The 27,461-nt window shown below is 36.9% G+C and overlaps 6 protein-coding genes and 1 long non-coding RNA gene across 13 annotated transcripts; 4 read left to right on the top strand and 3 right to left on the bottom strand.

Moving 5' to 3' along the window:
* Positions 1-7,396: 7,396 nt before the first annotated feature.
* Positions 7,397-11,390, bottom strand: LOC118436701. Its single transcript, XM_035855238.1, has 3 exons — positions 10,981-11,390; positions 10,243-10,591; positions 7,397-8,318 (listed from the first exon to the last, which is right to left on the bottom strand). Exons 1-3 carry the CDS (start codon positions 11,327-11,329, stop codon positions 7,826-7,828), a joined length of 1,191 nt encoding a protein of 396 aa, XP_035711131.1. The 5' UTR covers positions 11,330-11,390; the 3' UTR covers positions 7,397-7,825.
* Positions 11,391-11,631: 241 nt separating this feature from the next.
* LOC110854542 lies at positions 11,632-14,923 on the bottom strand. 7 transcript variants are annotated; one of them, XR_004835638.1, is made up of 6 exons: positions 14,786-14,923; positions 14,481-14,641; positions 14,344-14,391; positions 13,461-13,720; positions 12,896-13,027; positions 11,632-12,806 (listed from the first exon to the last, which is right to left on the bottom strand). XR_004835638.1 is itself a non-coding variant. In XM_022102982.2 (5 exons), the coding sequence occupies exons 2-5, from the start codon at positions 14,611-14,613 to the stop codon at positions 12,628-12,630; spliced, it is 528 nt and encodes a 175-aa protein (XP_021958674.1). In that variant the 5' UTR covers positions 14,614-14,641; positions 14,786-14,817; the 3' UTR covers positions 11,633-12,627. The 7 variants fall into 7 exon arrangements, 2 of the variants coding, with proteins under 2 accessions (XP_021958674.1, XP_035711130.1); XR_004835639.1 differs by having other exon boundaries at positions 11,633-12,806; positions 13,461-13,646; XR_002548332.2 differs by having other exon boundaries at positions 11,634-12,806; positions 13,461-13,634.
* On the top strand, positions 14,590-15,105 carry LOC118436700. The gene is made up of 3 exons (XR_004835642.1): positions 14,590-14,650; positions 14,797-14,942; positions 15,004-15,105. It is a non-coding gene; the product is annotated as an uncharacterized LOC118436700 (long non-coding RNA).
* Positions 15,106-15,627: 522 nt separating this feature from the next.
* Positions 15,628-16,454, bottom strand: LOC110854541 (fatty acid-binding protein, brain). Its single transcript, XM_022102980.2, has 3 exons — positions 16,280-16,454; positions 16,037-16,212; positions 15,628-15,850 (listed from the first exon to the last, which is right to left on the bottom strand). The coding sequence occupies exons 1-3, from the start codon at positions 16,347-16,349 to the stop codon at positions 15,695-15,697; spliced, it is 402 nt and encodes a 133-aa protein (XP_021958672.1). The 5' UTR covers positions 16,350-16,454; the 3' UTR covers positions 15,628-15,694.
* A 2,546-nt stretch (positions 16,455-19,000) lies between these two features.
* LOC110854540 lies at positions 19,001-21,731 on the top strand. The gene is made up of 8 exons (XM_022102979.2): positions 19,001-19,699; positions 19,783-19,903; positions 19,979-20,121; positions 20,223-20,340; positions 20,418-20,550; positions 20,660-20,818; positions 20,983-21,162; positions 21,235-21,731. Exons 1-8 carry the CDS (start codon positions 19,167-19,169, stop codon positions 21,546-21,548), a joined length of 1,701 nt encoding a protein of 566 aa, XP_021958671.1. The 5' UTR covers positions 19,001-19,166; the 3' UTR covers positions 21,549-21,731.
* A 667-nt stretch (positions 21,732-22,398) lies between these two features.
* Positions 22,399-23,524, top strand: LOC118436699. The gene is made up of 4 exons (XM_035855236.1): positions 22,399-22,619; positions 22,817-22,957; positions 23,032-23,163; positions 23,232-23,524. The coding sequence occupies exons 1-3, from the start codon at positions 22,515-22,517 to the stop codon at positions 23,104-23,106; spliced, it is 321 nt and encodes a 106-aa protein (XP_035711129.1). The 5' UTR covers positions 22,399-22,514; the 3' UTR covers positions 23,107-23,163; positions 23,232-23,524.
* A 685-nt stretch (positions 23,525-24,209) lies between these two features.
* On the top strand, positions 24,210-27,342 carry LOC118436728. The gene is made up of 2 exons (XM_035855310.1): positions 24,210-24,489; positions 24,732-27,342. The coding sequence occupies exons 1-2, from the start codon at positions 24,337-24,339 to the stop codon at positions 25,239-25,241; spliced, it is 663 nt and encodes a 220-aa protein (XP_035711203.1). The 5' UTR covers positions 24,210-24,336; the 3' UTR covers positions 25,242-27,342.
* Positions 27,343-27,461: the final 119 nt, after the last annotated feature.

Below are 27,461 nucleotides of genomic sequence, written 5' to 3'. Positions count from 1 at the left end.
TAAAGAATGTTAATGGAGAAGTCAAATTTGTAACTTGACCTCATGTCAGTTTCAGGTCATCGAGTATGGATAGGGCTTAGGGCTTCCGTTTGACCCTAAAGCATGGCCGGGGGATTGTCCATGCGAAGTTTGACCGCTGTGGGCCTAGTGGTTGCTTCACAATGAAGGGAGAAAGTTGACAAATATTGTCAAAAAAAGTACTGCTTTCGCCTATGCCATTACGTGGAGGGGGTCATGAAAATTTTAAAAACCGACTAAATCCAATAGTTCAGACCCGCTGACCATGTTTTTGAGATAAAACACCGGGAAATAAAATAAGATGTTTTTTACCGGCGATAGCTGATGGAAACCGTCAGATAATGTTTTCTGGAATTTCTACACGTTAATTAAATTTGTAATCTATTTATATTAGTTTGGTCAAAACAGAGAGCATACGGTGGGAGACCTCCATTGTAAGGTTTAGATAATTTGTGAAAGTTCATATTTTGCCCTTACTTGCTGACTACATCCAAATATTCGAGAATGGAAGTGACACAAATTCCAAAGAACATGGCCATGAAGAATGCTCCTCCCGCATTCAGTAGAAAGAAGCACCAAAGATCGATTAAGGGAATTAATACCCTTAAGTGTTTTCCCACCAGAGAAGTTGGCCACCAGGCTCCCTCAATACAAAGGGATGTCATGGATCCAAGAAATTGCGGTTGACATGGATTGGCAACGACGAAACCAAAAGCCAAAAACGGGCACACAATCAATGTTACGGACAGAATTTGACAAACTAAAACCATTCCTTGCGTCGAGATCCTTGAAGAGGACAAACGTTTCCAGAATATTACTTGACCATAGTCTGAAATAAAGAAGTGATTGAGTTAGATAATCATTACATATTTTATTTAAAGTTTATTTATCTTCGTAATTACAGATATACGGACAAGTCATGCATGCAAATGCTGACGATTAAAATTCATGTATACCAAATGCAAAATTACATGCAAAAGATATTCATTCTCAGTGGCATCGGATCGCAACATAATTTTTAAGAAATCACGACTTAAAAAAGTCTTCGAAATGTGCATGTTCGAAAATGAGTTTTTAGGCCATTTTTTTACGAAACAAACACGATGCCAACCCGTAACGAACATGTAGTTCCAACACATTCATATTACGGACATTGAGAATTAAGGGTATCAATTCAAAATTTTCACGTACTCATGTAAATACTAACGTTTTCATTTATGCTACAATGATAACTTTTGTGTTCATACATACTTGTGTAAAAACCTTGATCCGCAATCTCCCTAATTTTAACAGTTATATCACTACCAAATTGTTGAGAATGAAAGTACTAAACTACAAAATTTCTTTCATCACCTTTAATCAAGTACAGTTCAAATTTGCTCAGCGAGTTGAAGAATTGCGACGGGGAGATATCTAATCCCCAAATCCACATGGTAAACATGACACTCACAAAGGTCGGAATCATAGCCATAGATTGAAACTTAACGTCTGTTGATGCATCGCCACTTATGACGTTACGCACCATTCCCATCACGTACAAGGTAAAAATTATTCTTTGCACGTGGACCACATTTTTACGTTTCTTCTCCCTAACAAATTCTATTTTAGAACGGGCCGAATTCCAGAAAACCGGGGAACACCAGAGAAAACAACTAATTTTGATGTAGTTGACACGGTAGCTTTTAAAAATTTGGGTGATCATTTTACAGCAAGTTTTATTTCTTTACCGCAAATCTCCCAGTGCAATGGGTAAATTGGGTGTAGCTTGTGTCTTTTGCATATTACGTGGAGTGCAGCGTAGCAAACAGTAAATTCTTTAGTATCTAACACCACGTCAATTTCTCCGAAAAATGGAATAGCGATATGTATATGCCGACAAATAATTTATGGGGGGTGTATTGCAATTTACTTATCTAATGGCAAGTTACATACGTATTTAAATTGAGACAAAAACCAGACATGCTAAAACTACTCTAAATTGATATTTAAATACGTATCAATTTCTTTCTAGGAAATTTTGATATTTTATTCAAAAGTTGCATGCTGCTTTGACACTTTAGTCATCCTTGACAATAATCCACTCCACGTCATTGCCTACTGTGTCTTAAATTGAATGATGGACATTTTCTAAATTTAAACCAACGAAATAATATTCACATGTATCATCAAGTCTTAAATAAGTAAAACGTTTAGCTATATATCTCATGCAGAGACAATAGCAGACTAATAATTTCCTTTCTTTATGATTATCCTTGATTAAACCTCTCATTATCATGTAGATATGCCGTTTTCCCAATTATATAGAAGAGAATGCCCATTGCGAGTAAAATTATCACTGTGGTGTGCAAAATAATTACGCTTAAAATAACTGTTGGTATGAAAACCTAGCACTACTTGAATCTTCAAATAACACATTTTTTTAAACCTTTGCTTATCGTTTTCTGCTATCAATACGCTCTGTCTCAAAATGAAGAGATAGTTTTATAAAATTCTACTATTTCTTAATAGCTTGGTCCTGGAGCCCAAAGTTTTATTATATTATAGCTCAGGTATTGCTACAAGTTCATGCCAAGTTTCATTGACATTTGACTTAAATCAAGAAATTTATCTGCAATCTTACAAAATTAGTCAATTTCGATTGTCTTAAAAGTAAGAGATAGGGCATTTTTTTGAAATTTAATTATTTGATAAGTTAATTCGAAGGGGCTAACTACCTTTAAAACTTATTCTAGTATTCGGTAAAACCTTTCCTAGCTAGAATTAGCGCGAATATTCATCGCTTCATGGAGTCGTTGAAGTGCTGAAGGGTCTCCAGCGGGATGTTTGCCCATCCGCCATGCATCATTTGCTATAATTCCTTTTTGGTTCGAAATTGAGGTCAACCCGACGCGAGAAGTTGGCCCAAAAATTCTTCATGGTATTTAGGTCAGGACTGCTAGCCGGCCAAGCCAAGTTCCCGGCATTTTTCCTGGCTAAGAACTCCATGATTAAACGGGAAGTATGAATTTGGGCGTTGTGATTCTGAATATCCCACCTTATCCGCAAAATTCTGGGTCCCTAGCTGACCAGATTTGACTGGCGTACTCCCTGATAACCTTGTGAATCTGTTCTGGGTGTACTCGTGCTATTTCGGTTTTTCCACGATATCCAAAACCTCCCACAATATTACCAAATTTTCCCTTAAAAATTACAAATTCAATATAAATTTGTGGTTCATATTTTTGGACGAATATTTTTATGCAGAATATTTTTCTAGTCCCATGCATCACCTATGTTCTTGTCTAAAAAATACCCCATACCAAAATATGTGTTAATAAATGTGAAGCATATTTAAATTAAATTTGTAATTTTTAAGGGGCAATTGTGTAATATCATGGGAGGATTTGGATATCCTGGAAAGACCGAAATAGCACCGATTACACACAGAACAGGTTCACGAGGTTATCAGAGAGTACGCCAGTCCAATCTCGTCAGCTTGGGACCGAGAATTTGCGGATGAGGTTGGATATTCAGAAGCACAACGCCCAAATTCATGCTTCCCGTTTAATCATGGATTTCTTTGCCAGGAAAAATGCCGGGAACTTAGCTTAGCCGGCTAGCAGTCCTGACCTAAATCCCATGAAGAATTTTTGGGCCAACTTCTCGCGTCGGGTGGGCGTCAATTTCGAACCAAAAAGGAATTGGGGAAAATGATGCATGGCGGATGGGCAAATATCCCGCTGGAGACCCTTCAGCACTTCAACGACTCCATGACGCGATGAATATTCGCGTATGCGTTTGATTGTATTCCGTTGATGAGGAAACGTCTCTTTGGTGGCTACTCAACAATAACACAAATCAAATGTGGAGGTATGTAGTACCTCCACAGGTAACGATTTGTCCACAATTTATTTAGAGTGTGTAGACATGTATTTCGTAGCTTCAACCAATATTTACGCAATCCCGGATCCTGTCTCCTGGAATTGAAGCATTGTACGGTAAAACATGATGGACATTGCAACAGTAACTTGGAATATGACGCTGAGTCAGCAATTTATTTTCTGTGTTGAAAAGCCATAATAATGATACACGAACTGACTCGTTATAGGTAATTATGTATCATATGTACATGCAAACATTCCCCCAAACTGGTGAGTGGGCCATAATGCATTAACTTGTCTTTACCTTATTAAGTAATAAAATAAGTACTTCCTGTGCAGATGCATTAAATATTTGTCCTAAAGTAGAACAGGAAACCACGTAATGCATTAATTACCAAGGTCTCTGCACTTGGGGGGTTGCTTTGGAGATGAATTCGAAGCTACAACAGGTTGTGTCAGTTTATTCGACTAGTGTATAAGCCCGTCTCCCGCCAGGCGACGGGCTTATTTGATTTTCGTGAAAATTAAGTATGATTGTTCATAATTCCACCGAGTTATTTTTTTATTGTATCTATATTGTTAGCCGGAAACGTCGGTTGGCAAGGAAATGAAACTTTCTCCACTTTTACTTCCGTCACGGAAAATTACTTTTACTTCCGTTGCAGACAAACATTTCCAGCTTATAATATAAATTTTTTTTTAAATTTCAAAAATCCGGAGTTGGAGAATTCGCTAAATTTACGCTCAATTTTTAATTTGTAACTCTTGACAACGTAAAAAAATCGAGCGTAAATTTTGCGAATTCTCCAACTCCGGATTTTTGAAATTTTTTTAAAAATCGAATAACCTGACACAACCTGTTGTAGCTTCGAATTCATCTCCAAAGCAACCCCCCAAGTGCAGAGACCTTGATTAATTACCATCATAGCTTCCGGCAACTAAGTATGTCAATGTAGGGATTTTTGTGTCCACGCGGACAGTGAACAGGAAAAAAAACGGGTGGACAGAGGAAAGCATACCACATTTTACAGAATATGGACGGTGGTAAAGCGGTCATTTAAATTGGGGGCTACATCCCATTAGCCAGGGCAACCTAGGACTTTCCAAGCAGTACTAAGGACATGGTCTGTGTCACAGCCAAATCCTGATTTGCGAGAGGAGTCATTCCATCAATAAAATTATTTTCAAACCTAATTTTTAAGGGAGTGCAAGATCTCAATTCTCTTAGAAGAAGCCTTCTACCAAATCCGAACCTTACTTGGCACACTAACTCTTTCAGTTTTTCCTTCATTCTGTTCGAATTCTCATAAACATACGACGAAAGGGTGGTCGCCAATAAGTTGAACAATGTACAGTTCAACCAGACGAGCGGGTAAAGCATAAACTGTGGCATGGGGATCAAAGAATGTCTCGAAATTGACACAAAACCTGAAAATATTTCAATTCCTGTCATACAAAATAAACTGACTGGCAAAATTAAGGGGGCGAATGTAGCATTAAACATTTTTTCGGCTACGAGGACCTTCCGGTAGAGTGCGATGCATTCCAACAAGCTCAACCTTAGCTTTGGTGAATTGGAACGAGTCAAATTTCTGAAATCAGATGATTTTTATTAAAAGTACTAAAAATTTAGGTCCCTTTTCTATAGTGAGTACATGCTCATCAGATGCATAAATATTTTAAGTTACGATCTCAACTTACCCGTGTTCAGTAACTTTAGATAAATCGAATTTACCTACATCCCAGAAATTCAATGAATTTTTGGCACTGCTTACTACTCTATATAATTAAACGGAAAATTAACTTGAACAATGGTAAGGTGAGATTCGCCATATCCTATCAAAGTCATAGGAATTCCTTACTTGTCAATTACATCCAAGTATTCGAAGAAAGAAGCCGCACAAACGCCAAAGAACATGATGATGAACGCACCACCTCCCACGTCGCATAATAAAGCCATCCATAGATCAGACGCAGGTAAAATGAGTCTAAAATATTTTGCAGTCTCCGAACTCGACCAGACCCCAGCGGTACAAAAATGCGTCATTGATCCAAGAAACGGTGGCAGACAAGGTTTGACCAGAACTAAAGCGAAGATCAAGAGCGGACACACAATTGATGAAATGTGGAAGACTTGACAAAATAAAAGCATTACACGCGTCGAGTTTCTTGTGCTGACCGGATGTCCCCAAAATATAAGTTGGTCATATTCTAAAATAACAAGAAAACGATTTCGTTTATTGTTAGGTCTGAATATTTGATTAGCATGCATGCAAAGTAATTATCGGTTTCATACTTTATAACAAATATGTATATTTTCATGCCAAGTTAAATCCGAGAGCTTACACAAATGACTTATTTTTACCTTTAATCAAGTAATTTTCAAAGTTGGTCAAAGAGTTGAATAATTGTACGGGTGAAATTTCCACACTCCATATCCATGTGAGAAAGAGGGCGAACACAAATCCCATAATTATGGGCGTAGATTGAAGTTTTAAATCTGTACCTCCAGTCTGAACGTGCCATGCCATTTCAAATACGTAGCAAGTAAAAATTGCCTTTTGTGCATGAAAGACATTTCGACGTTTTTTTATTTTCTCTAAATTCGATGTTCGATGTCGACGAGTTCCAACGAACTGGTGAAAACCAAAAGAAGCCGCCAAGTTTTATTTGGTTGATGAGAGGGCGTGTAAAAGCTTGGGTAATCATTTTGAGGTTTTTACTGCATATTCTCTATAGATGAAGTGGATGTCTTGCAATACAGTGCAACGTCATAGGGCCCCTGTATAACTAAAAACTATCTTGGACTAGATACGAAAGGATGTTTTGTACACAAATAAATATATATCCACCCGCTGATAATTTGAATATATAATTAACGTCCTCTTTAAATTAAATCGTGGCAACCAAACTTATAATTATCTAACTGAGGTTGTTGCGGCATGCATAAGTTCACACAAACTTGTCTTAACATTTTATTTAATTCAAATGATGTACATACATACGTATTTAGTCATTATTATCGTACGAAAATATGTAAGTTAAGAAAAGAGGTAAATATGTGGTAGCTTCAGCGATAAGTTGACGTAAATTCATATGCATTATTCCATTTCCACAGGAACCATTATACTTAATTTCCACGCCCTCTTCAAGGAGGAAATTCCATGAAATTTCGCAACACCTTGAGCCAACAATGTTTAAATAGTTACATACGAAAAGTTTATTTTCTGCGACTTCTGATATTGTAAGCCTGCCTCTTACATATTATGAATTAATTTAAAATATAATCAAATCGATACAGGATGAAATACATAAATGCAAATAATTTCATAAACATTTGTAAAATCTTGTTGGTTAAATACACCGTTAGAAATTTGGTATAAATAGTCCGGCAGGTATATATTTCTCGATATGAACGATGAACCCGCAATACCGGTCCGCAAAAATTAGTAATATAATACATCACTTCTCATCAACCGTTGACGTGGTTGACCTCAAGTTACATGCGAATACCGCTTTGCATCATTTTGATGTTAAACTTATATACGATGATAAGTAGACTAAATAATTTATTAATTTATTAATAATGTGGGTACCCTAGTTCTTACATAAATATTTGCTCTTCTAATGTATTGAATATTTTACCTGAAACGCAATATATGTATATATACATACATACATATTTATATGATTAAAACACCCAATCATCATACTTCTTTAAGATTGTAATTTTCACTCAAAACTCGGTCATAACAATTTCTTAGTGAAGATTTTCATTCAAATTCAGTCGTTTTAGTTCATTTCATTGCACTTCATCGGGCTCGATTTCCTACTTCGCTTCAATGCATTAAACCCAGTGTGAAAAATGCAATTAGGGAAAATTCTTTCATATGTACACTAGCATTTGTCATTTTCATTCAAATGACAGAAAAATGATTTATTTATATTTAAGACTTTCTAAGCAACACTAACGACACGGTCTGATTCAGCGCTAAGTCCTGATTCACTAGAGGAGTAATTCCGCTAATGAAATTATTGCCAAACTTAATTTTCAAAGGAGCACAGGATCTCAGTTCCCTGCGAGCAAGTCTTCTACCAATTCTAAATCTTAGCTTGCATCCCAGCTCTCCCAACGTTCCAATTATTCGGTTAGAATTTCCATAAACGTAGGACGAGAGGGTGGTCACCAGCATGTTGAACAATGTACAATTCAACCAGACGAGTGGGAAAAGCAGGAACTGTGGCATCGGAATCAACGAATCCCTCGAAATTGACACAAAACCAGAGAATATTTGAATCCCTACGACGCTAAATAAAATTGTGGGCAACACAAAAGCCGCGAATGTGGCGTTTAGTATCTTTTCAGCGATGGCGATCTTCCTGTAGAGCGTTACGCACGACATCAGTCGCAACTTTGGTGAAGGGGAGCGACTCAAATGCCTGCAATTAATTATTAAACGAATTTAAACATAAGGTGGCTTTATGTATGTAAATGTCACGGTACAATGGAAGATTTTGCGATAGGAAAAATTTGTCAATTTCCATCAGTTACAGACATTTTGTCTTTGTCACAAGTTGTCCATCAGTTTTGATAATAATTAATAAAAATCGAAAACCAAAATCTTGCAATTAATGGAGATTCCGGGGCTTTTTCCTTTACAAAATTTTCCATTGTACCGAGACATTTTAACCACCCTTTATAATAATCAAATATCTTAGGCAAAATGTATGAAATTAATTACATCTATGTTATTATCCCACTTTACCCAATGTCTTTAATTTAACAATGTTTGAAAAAATGTATTGCCTGGTACTTGTTTTATATTTAAAAAATATAAAGTTTAAATTTTTTTTACGTAGGTGTTTTATTATTGATTTTCAAAACGTATGTTCCGCATTGTTTCTGACCAAAATTTTGATGAAATAACAAACTTCAGATACATTTAGGATGCCGTGATTTTTTTCAGCTCTTTAGGTTAACATCACCACTAGCAATAAATCAGCAAACTTTACCTCGACGGAAAAAATGTCAGATTTGCAAATTAAATATCGTAGTGTGATTTAACTTTTAACGCTGGAAGGGCAATCGGTGTCGCAGATTTATGATCGCATGCTTAAAGTTTACGATGAAAACTGCCCAACACAAAGCACAATATAAATTGGGTCAGTAACTTCAAATGATGACGAAAAGTGGTCTCGGACAAAAAGTCGCCAGGACGCCCAAAATCAGTTTCTTCCACAGAAAGGCTCCAGAAACTAGAGGAACCAATAATTAGAGATCCACGATTTAAACTGTCCAATTTAGCAGATAAGATGGGTGTTCCAAAACCAACAATTTGTTCCACGTTAACTGAAGACTTAGGTATGAAAATGGCTTCCGCCCGTTGGGTACCAAAATTGCTTTCGGCATCTCAACAACAAGATCGAGTTGACCTTTGCAATGCCAATTTTAACCTATTAAATGAAAACTGGAACCTGCTTCATATTTTAGTAGTTGCATATGATACTTGGGTTTACTATCATGACCTGCAGACTAAACAATACTTCATGCAATGGGAGCACGGGGGGTTGCCACCGCCCATGAAAGCAAAAGCGTAAAAATCTGCCAAAAAATTGATTATGACTATTTACAATGATACAAAAGGTCCCCTTCTTACATAATTTCTTGCTGGAAATGGGCAGCCTATGCAGGAACCCTGACGGAGCTGCGTGCTGCGGTTGAAGAGAAACGTGAGGTCAAAATAAAGAGTTGGCCTTTGTTTAGACGACAACGCGCCAACAAATACCTCGCTGGTTTCGAGGGCTGCTGCAGACGAAAAACGCTTCACCGTCATAAACCACCCCCCGTACAGTCCAGCCTTGACCCTTAGTGATTATTATCCGTTTCAAACGTTGAATAAAAGCATGAAGGGGAAACGATTTTGGGATGATAATGGAATCAAGTCGTAAATTTTTGCATATTTTCGAGGTAAATTTGGATGATTTATTGCGGGTGTTCCTTTTAACCGATTGAGCTGAAAAAAATCACGACTTCCTAAATGTATTTCAAGTTTGTTATTTCATCAAAATTTTGGTCAGAAACAGTGCGGAACATACCTTTTGAAAATCAATAATAAAACACCCACGTATATCTATCAACCAATCCAGAAATTATGAACATCCAAAGTACTAAAAGTACTAAAAATTATGGAACGAATGGAAATTGGAAGTCCAAAGTTATGGAATTTCATTATATTCAGTTTTATGAGATTTCAATTAAACGTCTGGTCAATTAAATGAGACCCAACATTGGTTAGGTAAGATTAAAAATAGAAATTTACATACCATGACGCATATATGAAATACCCCCTTATCAACCACTTACTTGCCAATCAGATCCAAATATTCAAGGAACGAAGACACGCAAACCCCAAAGAACATGATGATGAACGCACCACCTCCTGCATTGCATAGGAACGAGAACCAAAGATCCGCCAAGGCGATAGGGAATCTAAAATAGTTGGCAATTTCCGAATTCGACCACACCCCACTCGTACAAAAAGGTGTCATTGATCCAAGGAACGGCGGCTGACAAGGGTGAACCAGAACTAAGGCAAAATTCAAAAATGGACACACAACTGAAGAAGCTTGTAGATTTTGACAAAATATCAGCATTCCTTTGGTCGAGTTTCTCGTGATCAATGAACGTCGCCAATGTGTAATATGGCCATATTCTAAAATAAATAAATTATTGGTTTTATTTAGCGTACTCATCACAACGTCTGATAACTGATTTCGCATCGCGACTCATTTAGCATGTTTGCGACGCTCGAGAAATTCGCAAAATTGGACTTCGTAAAATTCGAAAATTGCATTTCATGGAGTTGTTTGCATGAATTTCTGCAAAATCTAGCATTGGTGACGGTGATCAGTTTGCGAAATAACTTTGCCCCAACCCCATTCGCTGGGTAAATTTGCGAAAAAAAACTAACTATTTAAGCAAAAAAGTTATGCGAAATTTGTGAGTTATCTACATGTGTTGATAAGCTAAATTGCCAAAATCTATTTCGATCCGAATCTATGCAAGTCGGACATCTTAAATTATTCTCAGCAAATTTATTACCTTTAATCAAGTAATCTTCAAACTTGCTGAACGAGTTGAATAATTGTACCGGAGAAACTGCCATACTCCAAATCCACGTGAGAATCAGGATAAAAACAAAAAACGCTATTATTGCCACAGCTTGAAGTTTTAAATCAGTCGAAGAGTCTCCATCCAACGCGTGCCACACCATCCCAAGTATGTACAAGGTTAAAATTGCTCTCATCACGTGGAATACATTTCGACGTTTTTTCTCCCTTATGAATTCAATCTTCGAAAGGGAAGTATTCCAAGAAACGGGTGAAAACCAGAAGAAACAACTGAGTTTTATGTAATTGACGAGGTAGCCTTTAAAAGCTTGGGTTATCATTTCGATAGTCTGATATTTCGTATCTGAGAAAAGAAGAAAACTTTGACCACAAAAGTTTATATTTTTACACTAAGCTACGATACACTCCTGTTTTCTATCTGATTTCAAGGGTGTAACGAAAATGTACCGTATATGCAGTCAAACTGAGTAATCAATTTACCTAAAAAATTCACCTTTTCAGTTTAACGTGACTTTGTCAGGCAAAGGGAAAGTATTGCGTAGAATACAAGAAACGGTACAGATCGTTATACATATGCATATTCAAACCGAGGAGAAAGCAGAATACTCTATATCAATTGTCTTTCTGAGAAATTTTGATGCGCAAATTTGCATGTATCTAACTAATGAATGTATCAACGAGCTAAATATAAGTTGCTACAACACTTTAATCAATACTTCTCAAAGTGTAGAAAGTCCAACTCAAGCTGAGACTTTGACGTCTTTCAAATTAAGCTAAACTTCTTAAATAAGTAAAACTGTCTCAGCGGAACGGATATTTTTCACCACAGGATATTTGTCAAAAGGTTTACCTAAACAATTAAACTTTTAAGCACTAATTATTATGTACATACGTTTGAAGCAGTATAATCTATTATCAATGGGGGTCGCTATATAAATATGTATATGTATGTATAGAAGCCGTGTGGATTTAATAATTACGCTGAAATTAAATAAATATACACTCTTGAACCAATTTTGACTTGTAAATATACGTTTCGAGTTCTTGCGATCGAGAGATAAATTTCACAAAAAAAAATACTAACCACTAAAGGGAGGAGAGAAATGTAGGAATATTGACATTGTTCGTATGAGAGGCTTGCCCTTTCTGGTCAATTAGTAATTTAAACATATAAATATCTAATGACTTATACATTATATATGTACATATATGCAAAGGACTCGTTAGTTTTGCGGGGTATACATGTGTACATATTTATGTACATGTACCTGTGTTTACTGTCTATTGACATTGGGTGTGTGTTTAATCAGGCATAGGGCCGTGCAAGCAGAACTGGGACTGCATCCTATGCATATCATGATGCAATGCTCTCACATTTTTACTAAAATATCGAGTCATGTGGTACACAGGTATCGAAGTTAGGAGAAAATACTGCATCCATGTGTAACGGATTTTGTTTTGAACTTCGCATTAAAGATAATGACAAATAATTTTGCATACAAAAAGTTCCTCCCATTTATGGTAATAACAAATATTTAAGCACATATACATATTTACATGTTTTGCATTGCATAAGATTGAGATTAAGATTGCATGAGATTGGGTAATGAGGCCTACTTCATTCATCGAATGCTACTCCTGTCAACATATTAATTCCGTTTAAAGATGCAAAATATTCTTTCCCCAGGATCGCCGAAGTTTTACTCAGGCCTCTTACAAGAATTATTTTCTGGCTCATCGGGTGCGAGGATGACACTTTGATCTCCAATATACTGAAGTCCAGGTCTGATAAAATATCTAAGTAAGTAAAAAATTATTTTGCTGTCAACACAAATTATTATTTTATTTATGTAAAGTAAGTTAAATATCTAAATATAGTTTCTTACTAATTAGTCCATTGAACGAACAGGGTGTAGTAAGGCAGTGAAAGAAGTATAATTGATCGCTTAATTCCACACCTCCATGAAATGTGAAATTGTCCAGGGATAAGAGAACTGGCATGCGTAAATCACTAGGGCCTGTGATTCCCAAAAATTATAATATTCATTACACAATAATTTACATTTGTTTTTAGGAAGAATGGGCCTATCGCATTATACTTGTGAACTTTTTATGTAAAATGTCATATTTGCTACGACAAATATTTATTTCTTGTGCTGTCAAACTCTTATAACTTGAGAACATCTAAGGAAATGTCATGTTTCTCGGTATTGGAGACAAATATACTAATTACGCACAACCAAAAAATTTCCATTACAAATAAGTTGTATCTCATGCATATTTGTCATGCATATTTATGTAAATATCGAATTTTCCAGATTTTTTACAACCTTACCAAATATGAAAGGTAAATGGATAAGTAAAATATGATACTTTCTTGACACTTATGTACATAGATAGCACATCCCTAGCTGGTACGTACTTATTTTTGTAAAAGATTTAATTGTGTACCTGCTGACGTAATTGTGCCAATTACCGTCCTTGACGTTAAGATTGAGGATTCTGCATTTGTCACTATTCGTACAGCCTCAGCGTCTAGCTCATAGGTACCAGACGTGCTGTCAATTTTTATTCCGGCCTTTTTGAACGCTGGTTGAGAGAAGGAATCCCTTGGGGTCCTTTGTACTGATAAAAAACCTTGAAATGCGAGATAGCTCATTGCCTCAATCAAGGTCTTATCGGTCAGGGTTTTACTTTACCCACCTTTTGAGCTTAATCCCCAGCCCAGTGGGTAAAATGGAAAAAATGGGGAAAATGGGTGGGTAGTGGGGAAAATGGGTATGACGGGTTATAGTGACGTGGTGGACCACCACCACCATTGGGGGTAGTTTATTTTCCTTGTTGTGTTCTGTTCTTACTGTTTATTAAATAAACCACTCGATTTTTTTATTTTACCGTTAAATAATTAGGTTTAAAATTCCCAGTTTCGTAAAAATAAAACTACACTCTGGGTAAATTCTGGATAAAAACGAAATATCCTAAAAATTTACATTCATTTTAATCTCTCATAAAGGATACAAATTATCTTTTGTCATTAGATCTTGCCAGTGATAGCAAATATGAATCAACAACCTAATATAACTTTACACATGAAGATGGAAATGCAAACAATTTCGAAGAAAGGATTACAGAGTCAGCAATTATCTATATTTTTTATAATTTTCAGAGCTTTCGTGTTATTTAATATGCTGAATTACTTTATCTTTCAAGTTGAGAGTGAAACAGTGAATCGTTTTGCCCCAAAAAAGTGTTTTCCCCATTTTGTCCATTTTCCCCACTTGCGGGGCTTTGGGGTGGGTGGCTAAAACCCATTTTACCCACCCATTTTCCTCACCTTATTTTCCCCACGGTAAAACCCTGTTATCGGTAGATGTGTTGGAATCTGTACATATAGATAAATATATCAAGAAGGGAATTAGTCATCCAAAAAATCATTAAATTAATAAAAATATGTATGTATATCTTCCTTACTTAATATTGTAACATTCATAGAATGAGTTGAACCAAAGGAGGAAACCACAACGGCTAATCTTCTTGTCAAAATAAATAATTCTAAACCACCTATTGGGTATTTTTGCAGACTGGAATCTCGGGCCCGTTCCATTTTTCACCCTCTGCCGTGTATATGTTACCTGTTTATGGTAAATTTGTTTTCACTATGTATTCTTACATAGTTACGCATGCTTTAAGCAAACACAGTATATATATAAATTCCTTTAATCAATTTTGTGCTAAATGCTACTGCAGCTCTAAAAATACTAATGTTTTCTACTTACTTGGACTGCAGGAGAACACAAATCCAGCAAATGTGGAAATGCTGATGAGAAAGAAGAATGCAACCGATGATAAAGACATTACAAATTATTCCTGTTAAGAGGAGGCCTCTCTTCCTAAATGTACATATGTATGTATCAATACTACATACAACTTCAGGTACGTATTTACGATCTTTCTTCCCTTGATATGCATATTTATGTACATATGTCGATGACAGTCAATGGTATCCGTTTCAACTGAACAAGGGACGGGAGAAGATGGCCTGCTATAAATATGTAGCCATATCACAACCCATGCTGATCCTAAACAGGCAAAAGAGCCAACGTAATAATATTTTTTCACTATGCACATTCACTTCACGTCACTATGGACCGTTCATGAAGACGTAGTTGGTTTTCGGGGAATAAGATCTGCCTTGTCTCCAATCAGTATTAACATGGGATGGAAACGATACTCCAACTTCCATTGAGCACATGCACTCTTAAAAATAGTGTTTTCATGCAATATTTCGAAAAGTAAATTCTATTTATATTATTAAATCCATAGCGCCACTAACTTTGATTAGGAGAAAAGTTTACTCTTATGTACATTAATGTAGTTCATTTTATGTATACATAAAGTGAACTTCATATACATATGTATGAATACTTTTGACTTCATTTACTTTTCAAAAGAGTAGCATTATTTTTAAGAGTATATTGTATATGCGCGACCGACCCTTATCAGTTACCACTTTAGATATGTAAATATGTATACTCCGTGTTTGGTATTTATCATGCATTTATTTATCATGCATTTTATCTAATTGCATGCAAAATAAAAACTTCATGAAGCATTTACATACATTTTGGTTGTTCAAATGATTTAATTCCGATATTAAATTTCAACTTTATACAATTTTTAAAATTCTAAACCTTTTTGTAAACCCTCTTCGCCACGGCGTCCTTGGCCTTGAAGGTGCAAACGAGTTCACCATTTGGCTTAAATTCTCTGGTTACAACGGTCTCAATTCCTTCTAATTGTTGCTTGTGGATCAAAGTGTCGCCTTCACGGGTGACGATGGCCTATGAAAAAAAATCAAAAATTAACCAGAAATATTCAACAATTTCCCAAAAAATTCATAGATTTACTCCATAAAATCAATATTTTATCCAAAAAAGACAATAATTTACCCACAAAATTCTACATTTTATCCAACAACATGAAAAAAACTGGCAAGAAAACCTCTCACAAGAATTAGTCTCACTCACCTGGCACTTTCTCCCATCAGCCGTCTGCTCCTCGAAGCTTTCTCCGAGGGTGAAAGTGATCTCGAAGTCCTTAAAAGTTGAGAAGGTCTTCTGGTTCCACTTGTTGTTTCCCAAGTCCTTAAATTCGACCTGGTTTTTCAACTTGTTAGCCACCGTCCTCGTTACGAGACTGACACCTTAAAAGAAAAAAAAAGTTTCAAAATTTGTGTCCATAAATTTCATCAGCTTTTTTTATTTTCTTACCACACGCCTTCATGAACTCGTCGTAATTGTCGCTCGAGACAAACTCGTACTTTCCTGCGATTGAGACCATCTTGACGAAAGAGAGAAGAATTTTCTTGTTACGAGATGTGATTCAGACGACGAATTAGCGATGAGTTGGCCGTTACGTGAGCGCAATTTACTTTTATACCGGTCCAAGTTGTGCGTTGGCAGGGTGGAGATCTGGGTAAAAATTGGGTGGCGTGATTCGGGACTCCGAAGAGCTAGATAAAGATTCAATTAATTCCAACATGTAATTTTTAATCGATCATCGATAATATGCATCGATTGACTGGTAATTGGCAGTGAAAAAAGAATGTGAGATTAGGGTTTCTTTGGTAAAACCGAACTCAGTCAATTGAGACACAGGTGGTGGTGGGGTGATGTTGGAAGGGTCGTGAATAAAGGGTGTACCAAAATTTGGAAATTTTATCCCTACACTAAAATTTCTCCTAATTTGCATATATGCATGGGACTTGTACACAAAATTACTCCCCCTAAAAAAATTGGAGACATCCTTTATGTAGCTTCTCATTAATTTGTTCCCTAAATAGCCACTCTGATTATCGATTATGTTTTAATCTGCAAATGCTCATATGCAGATTGATCAAATTGAAATTGACGAGGAAAATATTCCATCAGTTACATAACTACGGAGAGGTGAAGTTGGGTTAAATATTTGCTCCGATAGTACATATGTACATATCTTTCTCTATCTTTGTCATGACACTGACATCAGGATGAAAATGACACTTCGTAATATTTATCAGGAACCAAAAGCCGTATGCAAATAAACAGTGCAAGTGTATGTATGTAAAGTTTGTCACGTAGTCATGTCCTGCCTAAGTAAATATTTTGTTGTGAAGACGAACAGACTTCCTTCCGGTTTAAATCATGTTCCTTCCGCTATTAGATAAACTTCGGAAACGAATATGCTTTGCGAAGTAAAGGGGGAGATATGTATGTAGGAGTGTATGTATACATGTATGTAAGTAACAATTGTTAACTAGATGGTTCCACGTGACCTAGCTTTTTGATAGTTTTTGACCTTAATGGACCCCGTCACACATATCTATGTAATTCAGAACTTATGTAGGTCTCGAAATACGAAAATAAAATTAAGGAAGGATTTCAAGTTCATGATGTATGTATAGGAAATTATGTAGATTGTAGATACACCATGCAACCATGGAAATATGTATATAAGCATACATGATAACTTACGGTGTACGTATGACGTATGCATACATATGTATTAGCTTAGTTCGTATTTTTATAGATTTGTATTCGAGTTTACTGGGTTTGGTGTCCAAAGCTGAGAAACAGTACTTGTACTGACCATTTTTCGACACCCTTAATAAAAACCTAATCAATCAATTACATATGCCTTAATCTACATACTTACATGCATAACTTAAAAATCATGGACACGCCAGACATACATGCATATGTACATACGTCGACGCGTACATATGTATGTTTGTAAATCCGTATAATTGTGTATGTACATATGTAAGTCATTTGCCTGCATTACTGCCCCAAGTATCTAACAACTCGTTAAGTGATAAAATCAAAAGAATGTCAAAATATTGCGAAGAGTTTTTCCGATTCTTTAGTACCTATGGTGTTTAATGGTAACGAAAAAATGTCAAAATGACGTATGTATCTATTCTGTTAGTGTTACGGTTTATCTGGTAAAAAATTACAGTTAGTTAATACCTTAGTGAGACTTGGAAAAATCCTTAAAAATTTAATTTCCTAAAAATCCACATCTAGTGTTCCGCAGGTTCGTAATTAATTGAGAAGTTTACACCTTTTCATAGCAAGCGGCAAACTATAGTTCAATCAAACACGCAAGTAAAATCGTATCGTTTCTATGCACATAATCGGAATTAAATTGCATGTACTTTCTGCATGTCTGCATTGTAGCGTTATTCGCTAATCTTAAGCTGGCATATGTACCTCGTAACGTAGTGAGTAATCCCTCCTCCAAATCTTTTAATCATACTTACTTAATTTACACACATAATTCCTCTCATAAGTTTTGCATATGAAGCTTTACCTCTAAATCATGTACCCAAGACCAAATAATACATGACATGAGGACGCGATATTTACATACCGAGTTAAGTCTCCAAAATCATGCAGTGATTTGATTAGTCATCCCTAATTAATCAACACCCACCTGATGGACTTCCCTCACAAATAAGACTTCATTTCTCACCCAATTAATTATGTACCTGTTTTTGGAAATCGGACAAAATAAGCCGGCACAAACACACACACATCCCGCATGACTCAGGTCTCGTTTGTATTGTTTTTTAATTTTACGCAATAAATAATCACCCGCATATTGAGGTACTCTGGATTCAAAGGTTAATTCCGTTAAATAACAAATGCATATACATAAATTTACAGGTTCAATATCAATACGTCACGTCACGAGATTAAATGTTGACGAAAGAGTCAGGTTTACTCATCGCACTCCACGCCGTGTCCAGTTCATACACAATATTTGTGCCCATTGTCTGGTAAACAGGTAGGTAGACGAGAAGACCAATGTGTACGCATCGTCAACAGCGTCACATCCCGTGCTACTTATTTACGCTTATCTTGGCTTATTTTCCTCTTCATCAATAATCCTGCGTGTATGTACCTTTGTTGTGTTAAGTTGGTTGATATATAAAGATGCGAAATTTCCATGCATTAATCATTCAACGAACACCAGCTTGTTCATCAAGACAAACTAGAAATTTTGCACAGTAGCATAAAATTTTGCATAAAAATATTACATTTAACCATTTTTAAATTTTGTATAAAACTTCAGACTATTTTTTCTTAACGCTAAAAACTAACAAATTTTATCAAAATGATTTTTAAATCAGCATCAATTTTCACACTTCCTTTACTCCTATTTTCTACATTAATCTTATTAACCTCTGCCGCACCCTCGGCACATCCGAACAATGACGTTATCCCACCCGAAATCCTGCTCGAAATCGATACCATGATCCGCGCCTCGATGGAACGCCAACACGTGCCCGCCTTCGGAGTCGCGCTGGTCAAAGGGGACGCCACCTACGCCAAAACGTATGGTTTACGCGACGTTGAGAACAACCTTCCCGCCGATGGGAACACCCTCTTCGGCATCGGGTCGCTCTCCAAGGCCTTCGCCGCGCTCGTCGTGACGCGAACGTTGCGCGACTTGCACCCCGAAATGGGCGAGGCCGTGCTGGACACGCCCATCGCGACGTTAGCGCCCTCGTTTAACTTGACCCTGGGGGACCGATACCGGTCGGAACAGGTGACCTTCAGAGACCTTCTCGCCCACAGGGTGTGCGCCCTCCAGGAACTTTCCGGCCTCCTGTCGCAAGCGTATGAAGGGAAGGAGGACTTTTATTTGTGAGTGGTTAATTTGAATCATTAATCGACATAATTTAATTAAATAATTAATTAAATAAAATATTCAATTTTTTATGTCACAGTCGATACCGCTACGCTCCGGAAGAATGCTCCTTCCGAAATGGGATGGCGTACAGCAACGCGTTGATCGCGCTGTCCGGCGAAATCGTGGCGCACATGGTCAATTCCACGTACGAAGAGTTGGTAAGGTTAATTAATAAACAAGTTAATGATTAACTTTGTTCCAGATTTAAATACATATAAATTTGCATATTCCAGTTGACCCAACTTCTCAATGACCTCGGAATGACCGGAACGACCTGGATCAGGGCGAGTGACGACCATAACAACATGATGCACCGGGCTGTCCCCTACATCTGGAAAGAGGGGAGCTTAAAGCGATACAACACGGAACTATTAAAGTACGGTTCCCCCAAAAACAAAAAAATTGAATTGAATATTTTCGAAAAATTTCATATTTTCAGAAATTTATTTGCTTATTCAAAATTTATTTGAAACTTAGGATGATCGCACCAATTTTTGGCGGTGGTGGGATGCTCTCTTGCGTAAACGACATGGTCAAATACATCCAGTTGTATGCACGCAATGGAAAAATTGGAGATAATCAAGTCATACCTGAGGTTGGTCTTCATAATCTTGGAAATTTTTGTAGATTTTCTAAAATTATAATTACTAAAAAATACAACTCAATTTTTAGGATGTCATGAAATGGATGACCACAATTTCAAATACTGACTACAGCGGATCCACCAAGACGATGGACAATCCTGATACCACCCTGGACATCAGCGTCGGTTACGGTCTCGCATTATTTTCCGGAATTTTTGATGGTTAGTTAAAAAAATATTAAAAACTTGAAATTTTATTTGCAATGAAAACTCCATCAGTTCAATGTTCAATTTTTAATTGTAAATACTTCAAATTTTTGTAATATTCTAGGTTGGCGTCGAATCGGTCACGGGGGTTACATGCCGCCCTTCCAGTCGTCATTCTATTCCTATCCAGACCTCGGAATTAGCATTTTTGTAACATCGAACGGTCCAGGACCATTGTTGGAATCGGAGGGGATCAAAACTGAAATTTTTTACTTATTATCTGGTAAAAATTATGGCAAAAAATGGTCAAAATTACCAACAATTTTTAGTCAAAATTTCAAGTTTCAAAATTTCTAACTATCTTCTAATTATCGTTACATGTTTGATAATGATCGTCCTCATTTCCGACACAGTTATATTTTACTAATCGCACTAAATATTTTTCAGGATTAACAAAACCACGAGAAATTCCCAAAATCCAACCCGACCACACAATGCAGCACGAACTATCCTACTACACGGGGGGCAAATTCACTAATCCGAAACCCACCAAGACCTCCGTCTCAAAATCACAAATTCAAATCACCCTTGATCAGGCTGTCGGATCTTACGGGAGTGGCTTCAACGGTACGTTTCATTAAAAAATATTAATCTCATTATAAAAATTTCGAAAATTGCATTTCCTATTGAAAATTCCAGGCGAGATGAACATCACGATTCGCACGAATTCCGTCGGGATTCCGCAACTTTACTGGAGCTATGGGCGAATGGCGGAGGGCTGGCTGGTTCAAATCGCCCCAAACAGGTTCGTCCTCACCAAATGGGCGTCCGACTTTTGGATGATTTACTGGGCCACGGGGATCGGTTTTGGTGCCATAGAAATCAATTTCTTGGACATCGATACCCTCCAATATTCTGAGATTGGACTCGTTTTTTCGACAAATTTTAAGAAGGGATTAAAGTTAGATGATTTACCCGTTATTCCATGGCAACCCGACAGCTGTGGAAAATAAGGGAATGATAAGTGCTAATGCAGAAATTTTAGTTTTACACATAAACTGACACCCCATATAATCTCATCTTTTCCAAGTGAGGGTTACAAAATTGTGATATGTTTTTTTTAAATATTCAAGCATGAATTATGTATTTGTGCTGTTGCTGTATGAGTAATAAATAGATTATGATAAAAAATCACATTTCATAGTTGTCCTTATTATCGGCCAAGTTACTCATTTAATTTATGATAACAGATCGAAAAATATTTTTCCATTCGTAATTTATCCAATTTAAAAATTATGCAGAAATACTTATGCATATGTACAGTATCAATTTTTCCAAAATTTGAAAGTAAATGTTTATTCATTATTTATACTTTATTAATTTTACCTCAAACTCGCCTTATTACGGATTTCTCCCATGAATTACGCACAACGTGTGAAAAATTGAAAATTAAAAAATTACCTACTCACTAACTCTTCATGTAATAAATATGACGTGAATACATATATATTGTTCGAATTTTTATTCCTTTTAAAATTTTGAGACAAATATTCTATCATTATTCATGAACTTATTGAATGAATAATTTGCTAATTCTTTTGGAAATAAATTAATGGGAACAGTTATTATTGAACTTTTTGTGCTAGTCACCTCATTTACATACATATTTCATAACCTAACCTAACCTCATTTACATACATATTTTGACACATTCGCGATAGAGTTAATTTAACATGGAAAGCCGTATTGTCGAAAATGGCCAGAGTGAGATTTATGCAAATGAGGTGAGATGATACGCACAAATAATTGCATGCGACTTCTCCACTCGCCCCAAAATTTAAGGCTGACACGAAATTAAACTGATGGTTTTGGTATTGTCCTCGTAGTCGTTGGACGGGAATTTATCAAAATAAAATATTTAATTAACAATCATTTCTGCAACAATAATTATTTCGAGCGATATATAAATATCATAAATCATGTCGGGTCAAGTACTCCAACCTGCGGATGGTGTTTTTGAAGCCAAGTACAATACTGATTGTGATTTGAATTCGGTAATCCTGCCTTATCGGGAACGTTGCAAGGTGAGTCAATTAATTTCAAATTTCTGACAAGATTTTCGATCTGAAGTTTTTTGAAAATTTGCCCGGACCGAAAATCGTAGACGTAAGAGGTCACGTGATGAATGAACAATGTAATGTAAAACAAGGCTTGATTTTAGACTTTTTTAAACTAAATAATCAATAATCAGTAATTGTACTATTTTTATATTTAATTGCAGTACACCCTTGGCGACAAGTACACCTCGCGGGAGGCACAAGGCGACTTCGTCTTTGTCAATATGCAGCGTGACGAGTGGGATTGGAATTTCGCCCTGGAAATCTTTTGCGGTCTTGACAAATACTGGGTCAAACCGATCGAGGTTGGTGGACAGAATTTATATAATTAAGCAATTAATATTGAACGACTTAACTTCACTAATTAAAAAATCTTTAGAGCGGCACGTTTTTCAAAAACGGAGTAAAATATGAGGACCAAGTCAAGATCCAGCTCGACTTTGGGGATGAATGAATCTTCGCCAAACACCGCAACGACTTTTCCGGTGGACTTGCAGTCTTCATTTTTAAAGTAAATATAAATGCAAGACGGAAAACAAATTTGTAGGGGATTAATTATTAGCTTAATCTAAATTTTAGAAACGGGAATATACTACAAATGTGGATAAACCTATCGAGCTGAACCAGCCCAACCGTTTCACAAACGCAGTTTCCATTATTTAGCGAAAGGCAGAGTGAGACTCGGATTCTGGTGGGTATCCACCACCACGGCTGACTGTCGTTGCCAGTGCCGTATGGTGGTCCGTCTCACTTCTCACTCTCTTCAAATTGTTTACCGGGATTATGAACCAACTCGTGTTGAGATGCTTTTCATCTCTTACACGAGTTGGTTCAGTTGATAAAATTCTCCGAATTTTTAATAAAAATAATTTAAAAAACGTGGAAGTTTTTTTAATAAAATATTTAAAAAAAGTGCAACATGGAGGCTCACTCCACCCCCACGCAGGAGCGACCTGCACCACCACCCCCAATTTCGCCCCTGCCACCACCACCACCCCCAATTTCGACTTTTCGAATGCATATCATCATTATAAATTCAGAAAAGCTTAAGTTTTAAGTTTGGGGCGATTTGGATAAACTAAATTTGCTTATCTGAAAAATTGATAACTTCGTTGATAAGCCTCATAGCGTTAATTTTCGAATGCATATCATCATTATAAATTCAGAAAAGCTTAAGTTTTAAATTTGGGGCGATTTGAGGCTGTTTTAATAGCTTCTATGTAATTACCTTTATGTATATCATAAATACCTATACATTGTTACGGCTCCTGCCGTATAAGCCCCTCCCTCAGAAACTTTGACCCCAAAAAAGTCATGGTAGCGGTCATTTCGCAGCGGACAACAAAAGCGGAAAATGTGGCACTTCTGACGAAGAAAAATCTGGCATCAGGTTGTCAGCCGCGAAATGACCGCTAAGGTCACTTTTTTAACGATTTATATGTAGGTCGAAAAACCGCCAATTTTCGAATTTTGAAAGTCTTGATGCATCAAAATGTTCATATTCATGAGGGAAGTCAAATGTCAAATGCAAGTTGGTATCTACTTCTAGATACCGAGTGTACATTGACCTTCTCATTTTTCCCAATTTTCTTCCCCAATTTTTGAAGGGGGTGTGGTTGAATATAATTCAAAAACAGCTATGCTATATTAATCCCCCCACCCAAAACTGAATTTGTAATTTTTTATGTGCAATTTGGTGAAATCGATGCGAAAAAGACTTGCACTTTTGGCTCATTTTGTATCTATCGAAAGTGGGTGGATTCCGATTCACGATTCAGATGACAGTGAACAGGAAGATGAAGCAAAATTAAGCTTTATTCCAGGTGTAATTGAATTGGTACGCGAACTACTACCTAAATTATTGACTTGTTAGCAGTTGTTAGTAGGGAACGTTTATAAAATCCGTAACGCAGCGTAGGGGGAGGTTGTTGCGCCACATGCTGGGGTATAACCCGCTACGAGAGGAAATGAGGGGCGGAAAATTCGCCGATTTTGCGTTGCATATTTTATAAATGTTCCATTACTAATATTTGACTAATTTGCATATAATTAATTTCATTAATTTCTTTTAATTTCCAGATGTTCCCCTACATTCTGCCCCATCTCTCGGTACAAGGCTTAAAAAATGCTCGATTAGTCTGTCGCCACTGGGACGAACAAGTTTCTCCAATTCTGCGAGGGAAATGCGCCATAAAATTTGGTTTGCAGGGTCAAAACCCTTCTCTGCAATTTTTGCGATACGCTCACGAGATGCAGAATCCTGCAGACTGGCCAAACTGGAAGATAAGCTTACCAAACCTTCCAGAAGATGACCAGAAAAATTTGGTATTGAAGTATACCACCGATCTGACCTGGTTTCTTCAGCCGAGCAGAGGACATCACGTCAAGACTTTGTCCTTGAGCGGGGAAATCTCCGTACCAGTTATATCTCGATACCGTTTTTCAATTGAGAAACACCTTGGAAGAATTGTATTTAGACGTCAACATCCAAATTTACGACAATTATGGCTCCGAGAAGGAATATCCTTGGCTGATGTCCGTCCTACTATTTTTCCCCGTATTGAACAAGTTTTCTCTACGATTGGTTAATCCTTGGGGCCGAACACCCGTCCCCCTGACCGCGAGATGGATGACAACTTGGGCCCACGCCATTAACCGGGCCACCTCCATTTCTACGGCCGGCGATGAATCCCTGGGGTCGAGATTTCTCAAAGAGTTGGTAAGAACGCGAATTCCGTGGTTTCACAATTTAACGGAGGTCTCGCTAACTTGCGAGGCAGAGGATGGAATCAAGTTCCTCACCGGGTTTACCAAGCCTCTGAAGAAGTTGACGTTGGCGATACCTCTGGAAAGCCGGAATCTTCCCGACTTTGAGAATTTGCTCAAGAAATTCGCCTCGTCACTGGAATTGCTGAGCTTTCAAATTTCCACGGAAGGCTTGGAACCAAAGTCTCGTTTCGTCCTGAATTTACCATGTCTTCCCAACTTGAAAAGTTTAAATGTCCACTTTGGTGAATTTGAATGTGCCAGATATTACCAAGGTTGTGGGTCTTGTTTTGTTAAAGACGTGGCTCGATTACGGCTCGCGTTTGGCGACGATGTCGTCGGTATCAAGTACGAGCGTCACCTCCCCGCGATTCGCTTCATCGTGATACACCCAAAGGTTGTACATGATGCGGCTAATTTTTGGAACACGTACAGCGACCTGTTGGAGTCCTTTCTCCCTAAAGAAGACGGAGGACAAGGATGTATAACTCTGCGGCATTTCGAACTTCCGGTTTTCTACGATGTGAAGATTGAGACGCACTATCGTCAAGCGCACCGACTGCCGGAGGTATTTCCTAATGTGAGGAACAAATGGATGGATAGGTTACGGGAGGTGAGAAACAAATAGAGGGTGTTCCGAAAGTAATGCAACTTTGGTAAAATGCATATATCCAAGGGTATCAATTTGCCCCAAATTCGAAATAGGGTGAATATTGTAGTCCATACGTTTATCTAGTAGAATCCGAAAACCAGAAGTCGATATCTCTATCCGTTCCAAAATAAGGTCAAATACCACCGAGCAACTCGCAACCATCGTCTGCCACTATAACGAAAAAGTGGTTACGCGCTCCAAGAAATTGAGCTGTGTTCACTTTAAAAAAGAACAAATTTCAAAAGTGACAATTTGCTGTGTACTACTAAGGTATGAGCTGCAAAAAACTACTAATCGCAAAAAAATATCTGGTCGGCCCATTCGTGTGGCAGCCCCGAAAGTAATAAACTTCGTGAAAACAGAAATTTGCAATGTCGGAGCGAAATTCGCTGAAGTATTTGAAGTTGTCACCTAACACCATACATTATTTTAAAGCTTAGAAGTTGGACATCAAATCCTAGAAGGTTATATAAGCTTATAAATATAGTGAAGAGTAAAATAAAAGTAGCAAGCAGGAGGCCAGAAAAAATCCTTGACCTGAAGTAATCAAAATTAATCAAAATTGATCGTCCTGTACAAGACGATTTACTGCTCAGATTATCAAAATGCTTTTATTTGCACATAGTACAACTCTCCCACCTTCAAGAAAACCATTTATGCAAAACTGGGAAATAAATCTAAGCCAAAGTATCCCGTTCCGCCTTAAAACGGATCAAATGCAATTAACATGGGAGAGGTGAACAACGTTCCCAAATTTGTCAAATACAAGACCTATTGAACAATTTTAGTTTTTATCCAAGAAAGAATATTGTAATCGAAAAACTTCAGTCAAAAATTTGAACTTATTTCACCACATGTTGTCAAAAATCCCAAAAAAGGTAACCAGAAACAGTGGCGAAGCACGAATGGGAAGCACCCGACAAAAGCTTCCCCAAATTGGGCGGAAGGAGATGTATGGACCATTCGAAACAAACAGTAATTAGCTTTAACCTTTGTATATTTCTGACCAAAATTTCGCCTAAACTAATGCATTGCTTCAGTTTATATGTGCATTTGACCAAAGTTGCATTACTTCCGGAACACCCTCTAAAATAGATTAATTCTAATTTTAATTTCATTAATTTGATGCTAAGATTAATTTTCATGGAAGAATGTAATGCAAGATGAGTAATTTAGAAATGTTGGATTAATTTATGGGTAAATTTGCACTAATAATTATTACATAATCTTCATGACATATTTTGTGTCATTATGAATATGCATTTCAGATAAATAAATATATATATGCAAAAATTTACAATCATATTCCGATAGTGTTTTCATACATCATTCTATTATTTCAGGAGGAAAATTATCTCATTGTAAATGTCTTAATCTTATTGAACAATGGT

This window comes from Folsomia candida, unplaced genomic scaffold, assembly GCF_002217175.1.
Source record: "Folsomia candida strain VU population unplaced genomic scaffold, ASM221717v1 Fcan01_Sc010, whole genome shotgun sequence".
Classification (NCBI taxonomy): Eukaryota; Metazoa; Arthropoda; class Collembola; order Entomobryomorpha; family Isotomidae; genus Folsomia; species Folsomia candida.
The sequence above is the reverse complement of the archived record's forward strand: the minus strand, read 5'-3'. Positions and strand labels throughout refer to the sequence as shown.

What these genes read in the sequence shown, in the direction of transcription:
- LOC118436701 (XM_035855238.1), bottom strand. Translation starts at nt 11,329, where the DNA reads ATGATAACCCAAGCTTTTAAAGGCTACCTCGTCAATTACATAAAACTC. An exon ending in TGAAGATTACTTGATTAAAG is followed by an intron (nt 10,592 to 10,980) that starts GTAATAAATTTG and finishes TATTTATTTTAG; the next exon opens with AATATGGCCATATTACACAT. An exon ending in TATTTGGATCTGATTGGCAA is followed by an intron (nt 8,319 to 10,242) that starts GTAAGTGGTTGA and finishes AATTAATTGCAG; the next exon opens with GCATTTGAGTCGCTCCCCTT.
- LOC110854542 (XM_035855237.1), bottom strand. Translation starts at nt 14,613, where the DNA reads ATGGAACGGGCCCGAGATTCCAGTCTGCAAAAATACCCAATAG. An exon ending in TCTGCAAAAATACCCAATAG is followed by an intron (nt 13,647 to 14,570) that starts GTGGTTTAGAAT and finishes TCGCATTTCAAG; the next exon opens with GTTTTTTATCAGTACAAAGG. An exon ending in TTCGTTCAATGGACTAATTA is followed by an intron (nt 12,807 to 12,895) that starts GTAAGAAACTAT and finishes TTACTTACTTAG; the next exon opens with ATATTTTATCAGACCTGGAC.
- LOC110854541 (XM_022102980.2), bottom strand. Translation starts at nt 16,349, where the DNA reads ATGGTCTCAATCGCAGGAAAGTACGAGTTTGTCTCGAGCGACAATTAC. An exon ending in CGAGTTCATGAAGGCGTGTG is followed by an intron (nt 16,213 to 16,279) that starts GTAAGAAAATAA and finishes TTTTCTTTTAAG; the next exon opens with GTGTCAGTCTCGTAACGAGG. An exon ending in CTGATGGGAGAAAGTGCCAG is followed by an intron (nt 15,851 to 16,036) that starts GTGAGTGAGACT and finishes TTTTTTTCATAG; the next exon opens with GCCATCGTCACCCGTGAAGG.
- LOC110854540 (XM_022102979.2), top strand. Translation starts at nt 19,167, where the DNA reads ATGATTTTTAAATCAGCATCAATTTTCACACTTCCTTTACTCCTATTT. An exon ending in ATAATCAAGTCATACCTGAG is followed by an intron (nt 20,341 to 20,417) that starts GTTGGTCTTCAT and finishes CTCAATTTTTAG; the next exon opens with GATGTCATGAAATGGATGAC. An exon ending in TTACGGGAGTGGCTTCAACG is followed by an intron (nt 21,163 to 21,234) that starts GTACGTTTCATT and finishes TGAAAATTCCAG; the next exon opens with GCGAGATGAACATCACGATT.
- LOC118436699 (XM_035855236.1), top strand. Translation starts at nt 22,515, where the DNA reads ATGTCGGGTCAAGTACTCCAACCTGCGGATGGTGTTTTTGAAGCCAAG. An exon ending in CTTATCGGGAACGTTGCAAG is followed by an intron (nt 22,620 to 22,816) that starts GTGAGTCAATTA and finishes ATTTAATTGCAG; the next exon opens with TACACCCTTGGCGACAAGTA. An exon ending in ACTGGGTCAAACCGATCGAG is followed by an intron (nt 22,958 to 23,031) that starts GTTGGTGGACAG and finishes AAAAATCTTTAG; the next exon opens with AGCGGCACGTTTTTCAAAAA.
- LOC118436728 (XM_035855310.1), top strand. Translation starts at nt 24,337, where the DNA reads ATGTGCAATTTGGTGAAATCGATGCGAAAAAGACTTGCACTTTTGGCT. An exon ending in TTCCAGGTGTAATTGAATTG is followed by an intron (nt 24,490 to 24,731) that starts GTACGCGAACTA and finishes TTTAATTTCCAG; the next exon opens with ATGTTCCCCTACATTCTGCC.